The following is a 7,833-nucleotide window of genomic DNA, read 5'->3' as shown; positions in this document are numbered from 1 at the left end:
TCTCTTCAACTAATAGTAATCTTCAAGTAAATAAATTGACATTTATCAAAATATCATATGAAATTAATTAAAACCTCAAATTAATAAGAAAAACCACGACATTCTGAAATATAGAAAATTGTTGCAACGAAAATGAATTGAAATGTTCGCTACACTCAATTATTTTAATGCAATACAAAAAATCCTATGGAAAAGTTATCCACCGAATCTGACAAACATTATAACATTGTCAAATTAATGCCCTAGCGCCTAATTTTTATCTCTTAAACGTTCATTTGCATCTTTTTCATCCTCCTCATTATCTTTGTGGTATACTCTGTTTTCATCTCTATGTATGAAGGAATACACACACCACACACACACACACACAAACACACACACACGTACACATACTGACTGGTCAAAATCTCTGAATCAGGTATAATAAGGAAATAAACACTAAAATAATAAAAAAATAATAAAGATTATCTTAATATATGGAGAGAATCATCTTAAATATCGTAATTTATCTCAACAGTCGTGTAATAAATTTTCAATTTAATCAGTAAGAAGCACTATCAAAACTGCATTGTTTTTTGAGATCATTATCATAATCCAAACTGAACTGAAATTAGATAAGACAAATAGTCGGCAAAATAAACTTCTCTTTGATGTATTAATCCAGAATCGTCATCGATATGGTAGCAAATAAAATTGAATTAATTGTCGGCTTTTAAGAAATGTCGATTGATCTGTTTTTGCGGTATCATCATAAAAAAAATCTTCTGGATTATTTGTAAGAATAATAGCAATATCGCAAGGAGATTAAAGTGTGTGTCTCTCCTTGTCTGTCTGCCTCTCTCTCTTGAAAATTGGTTCTGCGGTGATTATACTGAATTTACAACCATTTTTATTATTTACGCTTTCTAATTAATTTACAAGCAATTTCTAACTATAAGTTCTTACCTCGATCTCACGTCTGTAACATTATGTTTTGTTAATAGTTAGGATGTTTCTACTGTTATAAGTAATAATTACCTTTTTATAAAAAAAAATTAAAAATCCAATTTAATAGATATCGTTTGCATGGAAACAACGATTAAAATTACAAACTTTGAAATGGTTTTACGAGTTGCTCGTTAATTTTAATTGTTTAAATAATTTAAAATGTGATCATATTCGTCGTCAATTTTTTTTTTATCTTTGAAAAAATCATTTTAAATTTTGATTTGGACAATTTTATAATTTTTATGTTGTCGCTAGCGCAGATTTCCCTAACGGAAACTAAAACGAGCCAGACGAAACAATTTGTGTTGAAAAATGAAAAAATTAAAACAGTAGCTAAACAAATAAATTAGTTAAAACAAAATATTTTTGCGTCCAAATTTTTTTGGCAAAATATTATATGATGCAATCTATAATAATCTTAGTTTGAATTACCTTTTTTTATGAAAATTAAAAATCCAACTAAATAGATATCGTTTGCATGGAAATAACAATTAAAATTACAAAATTTAAAATGGTTTTACGGGGACATTAAAAATTACATCATAAAGAATTTGTCAAAATCTTAATAAATAAAATTGTTTTTTTAATTTCAACCTACAAAAAAAATTTTACTTAACAAATTAACTTTGAATTACGATAATTCACTTTATTCTAACTAAGTTCTTTCAAAGACATAATAATCAAAGTCATAAATATTCACGTCACTTTTCTAACTTTCTTTTCTTTGTTCACTTACTATATAAAAGAAGAGTTGGTATTGTTTCGGACATTCAACTATCAGTCTAGCTAGAAGTTAGAAGTGTTTAATTTGAAACATAACATAGGAGTTTAAATAGAAATCAGATCATTATGGAAGCCACAAAAGCAATCGCATTGGAAAATTGTGTTAACGAAGCCATCAAAACTTACCTGCATGACTTCATTGCAAAGGAAATTAGAGCAGACATTGCCAATTTAGAAAAATATTTGGTTGATAACATAAAATGTGAACTACCAAACTGTGAAGTGAAAAAGATTTCTAAAATGTTAGCTATAGGCCAATCCAATTTAATAGATATCATGATCAGAACAATGTCACATTTCAACTCATTGCCTGTTGATCGTCAATATTCTTTAATGAAGATGTTGCAAGATTTTTATCTTTCCAGTGTTTTAGCAGAAGAAACATTGGATCACTACGTAGACGTGACGATGTCGACTTATGGGTTCAATTTCAACGCAGAAATTTTTTACCGGGACAGTTTCCGTCAAGAGAAAATGAAGAATATGAGATATTTTTTGCCGTACATCAAAGACAAGTTTATAAACGAGGAATGTTGCATATGCAGCGAAGAGTTTGTGCAAAGTTCCTTCATCTACGAAATGGGCTGCAGACACGCATTTCATTTCAAATGTTTGGACATGTGGCTCGAAAACAAAGGCAGTTGTCCATGTTGCCGCAAAGATATTGTCTACAAAAAAGAAAAAGATTCTAACTACTTCATTGATGTTAAAGAAGATGGCAGTATACTCGTCATCATCTACATCGTGACTAAACCTTTTCAATATGAACTTGATATTATATAACGATAATGTATTTCTAAATTTCATGATATCGCTATTCTGCTCGTTAATTTTAATTGTTTAAATAATTTAAAATGTGATCATATTCGATGTCAATTTTTTTTTTATCTTTGAAAAAATCATTTTAAATTTTGATTTGGACAATTTTATAATTTTTATGTTGTCGCTGGCGCAGATTTCCCTAACGGAAACTAAAACGAGCCAGACGAAACAATTTGTGTTGAAAAATGAAAAAATTAAAACAGTAGCTAAACAAATAAATTAGTTAAAACAAAATATTTTTGCGTCCAAATTTTTTTGGCAAAATATTATATGATGCAATCTATAATAATCTTAGTTTGAATTAGGTTTTTCATGTTATTACCGATTGTCATTTCTCTACTACAGTCTTCCTATGGTTGAGGTCGTACAACGCTGAGAATTGAATCTTGACGCAGTTTGTTGATTTTTAATTATTGATTTCATTAATAACTTTTAGTATCTGACCGAAGCTGGAACTTTTGTGTTCGCTGACACCAAATCCGAACCTTCAGTCACAATCCATGTTTTAGTCGAAACTTTTAGAAATGTTCAACAGTATATCAAAATGTAGCACATGGTGTGCAGTACATGCGTCGAATCAAATAACTAATGAAAACAAAACACACGATAATTCAAGGTGAAATTATATAAATTACATATACATATTTTAGATATTTAAAATTGACAAATCTTAGGTTATACACTAGAAATTAGAACTTACACGTTATATACTTTTGGTTAATCAGAATGAGTTGTAAGATATCTCTCAATGTTTAGAGTTTGATTTATAGAAAGCAAAAAATTTTAGCCGAGGCCTTTTTATATACATTTGAATTTAAGGAACGTCAAAAGTTGGCCTACAAGTTTGTCCACGTGTATGTGTTTGAGTTCTTTTTTAATTATTGTTATAACCGACCACTTGAACTTGTGGCGTATGGTTATTTCTTAACACCTGAAAAGGTGAATTTATCAGAAAGAAAACAGTGCTGGCAATCATTTCTGTGTATTGCTATGATCATTCATTTGTCTATTCATTCAATAAAATCGTTAAAATACAGCATATAACATCTCGACCTCGTAACTACCAGCACCGATGTTATAGCTTCAATACGTCACTGTGTTATGCTTTTTTCTAATCTGTTTTCCACTCTCTTTTGTGTGTCTCTCCCTGTCTGTATCTCTCTCTCTCTCTTTAATTTTGCTGGTGTGCAGTACATGCGTCGAATCAAATAACTAATGAAAACAAAACACACGATAATTCAAGGTGAAATTATATAAATTACATATACATATTTTGAATATTTAAAATTTACAAATCTTAGGTTATACACTAGAAATTAGAACTTACACGTTGCATACTTTTGGTTTATAAGAATGAGTTGTAAGAAATCTCTCAGTGTTTAGAGTTTGATCTCTAGAAAAAAAAAATTTCAGCCTCGGCCTATTTATATACACTTAAGAAACGTAAAAAGTTGGCGCACAAGTTTGTCCGCGATTATGTGTGTTTGTATTGAAAAGTATTTGAGTTTTTTTCTAATTATTGTTATAACCAACCCCTTGAACTTGTGCGGTATGGAAACAATAAATTAATCCAAGTAACTAAGTAAATAACATGTAACCGACTCCTCGAACTTGTGGGGTATGGTTATTTCTCTCTACGTGGATTCTTGACGTCACTGTGTTCAGCTTATTTTACCTGTTCTCTCTCTTGTGTGTCTCTCCCTGTCTGTTACTCTTTCTCTTTTATACTCTTCTGCGTTGTTTATATTGAATTTACAACAATTTTCATTATTTACGCCTTCTAATTAGTTTACAAGCAATTTCTAACTATAAGTTTTTACCTCAATCTCACGTCTGTAACATTATGTTTTGTTAATAGTTAGGATGTTAATGCTGTTAAAAGTAATAATTATAATTTTTTAGAGGTAATTAAATTAAAACCAAAGTTGGAAAAACCAAAAAAATCATCAAAATTAGGTGAGATTTTACTTGAAATAACCAGGTATATATATATATCTATAGAAATAAAGATTAAAATTAAGAACTTTGAAATGGTTTGACTTTGACATTTAAAATTACATTTAACCAATAAAAATACTTTGAACGATAAACAAATTAAATCATAAAAAATTTGTCGAAATCTTAAAAAATAAAATTGTTTTATTAATTTCATTCTACAAAAAAATTTTACTTAACAAATTAACTTTGGTCAAAATGAATAACGATAATTCATTTTATTCAAACTATGTTTTGATGTCACTTCTTTCAAAGACGTTCAAAGTCACAAATATTCATGTTATTTTTCTAATTTTCTTTTCTTCCTTCATTTGCTATATAAATGAAGAGTTGGTATTATTTTGGACATTCAACTATCAGTCTAGCTAGAAGTTAGAAGTGGTTAATTTGAAACATTACATAGGAGTTTAAATAGAAATCAGATCATTATGGAAGCAACAAATGCTATCGCATTGGAAAATTGTGTTAAGAAAGCTATCAAAAATTACCTGTGTGACTACATTTCAAAGGAAATTAGAGCAGACATTACTAAATTAGAAAGATATTTGGTTGATAACATAAACTGCGAACTACCAAACCGTGAAGTGAAAAAGCTTTCTAAAATGTTAGCTATAGGCCAATCAAATTTAATAGATATCGTGATCAGAACAATGTCACATTTCAACTCATTGCCTGTTGATCGTCAGTACTCTTTAATGAAAATTTTGCAAGATTTTTATCTTTCCAGTGTTTTAGCAGAAGAATCATTGGATCACCACGTAGACGTGACGATGTCGGCTGATGGCTTTAATTTTAATGCGGAAATTTTTTACTGGGACAGTTTCCGTCAAGAGAAAATGAAGAATATGAGATATTTTCTGCCGTACATCAAAGACAAGTTTATAAACGAGGAATGTTGCATATGCAGCGAAGAGTTTGTGCAAAGTTCCTTCATCTACGAAATGGGTTGCAGACACGCATTCCATTTCAAATGTTTGGACATGTGGCTCGAAAACGAAGGCAGTTGTCCATGTTGCCGCAAAGATATTGCCTTTAAAAGGGAGAAAGATTCCAACTACTACTACTTCATTGATAACAAAGAAGATGGCAGTATACTCGTCATCATCTACATCGTTATTAAACCTTTTCAGTATGAACTTGATGATATTATATAACGATAATGTATTTCTAAATTTCATGATATCGCTATTCTGCTTATTATTTTTGATGTTTTAAATAATTTAAAATGTGATCATAGTCGATGTCAATTTACTTTTATCTTTGATGAAAAAATCATTTTAAATTTTGAAGTGGACAATTTTATAATTTTTATGTTGTCGCTAGCACAGATTTCCCTAACGAAAACTAAAACAAGCGAAACGAAACAAATTGTGTTGTGCATTTATCCTTTCCGGGTTTTAAAGAATAATCATTGAATCGCTACGTAAACGTGACGGTGTCGGATGGTGGGTTCAATTTCAATGCAGAAATTTTTTATTGGGATGCATTCCGTCAAGAGAAAATTAAAAATATCAGATATTTTTTGCCGTACATTAATAACAAGTTTATAAACGAGGAGCGTTGCATATGCAGCGAAGAGTTTGTGCAAAGTTCCTTCATCTACGAAATGAGTTGCAGACACGCATTCCATTTTAAATGTTTGGACACGTAGCGTGGTTACAAATGAATCTACTGGCTCATTTGTGGATTGTGAGGTTTTCCAAATTGGTACCTTTCGAAAACAACGTTTTTACGTGGTGAGCAATACTCTTCAAATTTCGCTTTTACTACAATTATTTTATCTGTGTCCTCTGGCGGGTCAAAAGTGAATGTGTTGAAAATGTGAAGTCCTTCATCACTAATCCAACTCAGAAACATCGCAACTTGTACCTTTATGGAAGCTAGTCCAATGGAGAAGCAAGAAGAAATAGCTCAAATCTCTGTATCCATACTTTCCAGCTCTTTTCAACATTGCCTTGATCGAACTTCAACGCCGGAGGCGGTTGAAAACCTTTAAAAACGTCAGTCATTATTTTATTGATAAAACATATACTATCGTTTAAACATTTATTTGTAATATATAATATTTAAACAATTGTTGACTGCGCCATGTGATGTTTTATATGTTTTATTTAATATAAATTCAATTTATCACAAGTGTGCGTTACGATATCTCAGTTTATTCAATAAACGTCCAAAAGATACTAAATATATAAAGATACAAATGTCACAATATTTGTAAGATCAATAAATGTATCGCAACGAGGTTAAAATATTTAAAATCTGCACATGCCGAATCGTTTGTTAACGAAGCTATCGCAAATTACTTGAATGATTTTTTTTTACAAATGAAATTAGAGCAAACATTGCCAAATTAGAGAGATATTTGGTTGATAACAACAACTGTGAACTACCAAACTGTTAAGTGAAAGAGCTTTCGGAAATGTTAGCTTTAGGCAAATCCAATTCAGTAGATATCATGATCCGAACAATGTCAGATTTCAACTCATTGCCTGTTGATCGTCAGTACTCTTTAATGAAAATGTTGCAAGATTTTTATCTTTCCAGTGTTTTACCAGAATCATTGAATCGCTACGTAGACGTGACGATGTCGCCTGGTGGCTTTAATTTCAATGCAGAAATTTTTTACCGGGACAGTTTCCGTCAAGAGAAAATGAAGAATATGAGATATTTTCTGCCGTACATCAATGACAGGTTTATAAACGAGAAGTGTTGCATATGCAGCGAAGAGTTTGTGCAAAGTTCCTTCATCTGCGAAATGGGTTGCAAACACGCATTCCATTTCAAATGTTTGGACTTGTGGCTCGAAAACAAAGGCAGTTGTCCATGTTGCCGCAAAGATATTGTCTTCAAAAGGGCGAAATATTCCAACTACTTCATTGATGTTAAAGAAGATTGCGGTATACTCGTCATCATCTACATCGCGACTAAACCTTTTCAGTATGAACTTGATGATATTATATAACGATAATTTGAAATGTGATTATATTCGATGTCAATTTACTTTTATTTTTGATTTTTTAAGGAATAATTTTAAATTTTGAAGTAGACAAATTTTTATGTTGTCGCTAGTGCAGATTTCCTTAACGGAAACTAAAACGAGCGAAACGAAACAAATTGTGTTTAAAAACGAAAAAATTAAAATGGTAGCTTACTCTAATAAGAACTTACACGTTATAAACTTTTGGATTATCAGAATGAGTTGTTAGAAATCTATCAATGTTTAGAGTTCGATCAAAATTTTAG

General features: G+C 30.5%; 3 protein-coding genes across 3 annotated transcripts; all 3 read left to right on the top strand.

The window, feature by feature from the left end:
• Positions 1 to 2,283: 2,283 nt before the first annotated feature.
• Positions 2,284 to 2,439, top strand: HELRODRAFT_153614 (hypothetical protein; the record flags this gene model as incomplete). The annotated part of the gene is made up of 1 exon (XM_009020408.1): positions 2,284 to 2,439. A coding segment is annotated over one exon (156 nt), but the record flags the coding sequence as incomplete, so codon positions are not given.
• Positions 2,440 to 5,432: 2,993 nt separating this feature from the next.
• On the top strand, positions 5,433 to 5,741 carry HELRODRAFT_92540 (hypothetical protein; the record flags this gene model as incomplete). The annotated part of the gene is made up of 1 exon (XM_009020407.1): positions 5,433 to 5,741. One exon carries the CDS (start codon positions 5,433 to 5,435, stop codon positions 5,739 to 5,741), a length of 309 nt encoding a protein of 102 aa, XP_009018655.1.
• A 1,508-nt stretch (positions 5,742 to 7,249) lies between these two features.
• HELRODRAFT_92546 (hypothetical protein) lies at positions 7,250 to 7,552 on the top strand (the record flags this gene model as incomplete). Its single annotated transcript, XM_009020406.1, has 1 exon — positions 7,250 to 7,552. One exon carries the CDS (start codon positions 7,250 to 7,252, stop codon positions 7,550 to 7,552), a length of 303 nt encoding a protein of 100 aa, XP_009018654.1.
• Between the last annotated feature and the right edge of the window lie 281 nt (positions 7,553 to 7,833).

Source organism: Helobdella robusta (assembly GCF_000326865.2).
Source record: "Helobdella robusta unplaced genomic scaffold HELROscaffold_273, whole genome shotgun sequence".
NCBI lineage: Eukaryota > Metazoa > Annelida > Clitellata > Rhynchobdellida > Glossiphoniidae > Helobdella > Helobdella robusta.
This window is presented reverse-complemented; position numbering and strand designations above follow the sequence as displayed.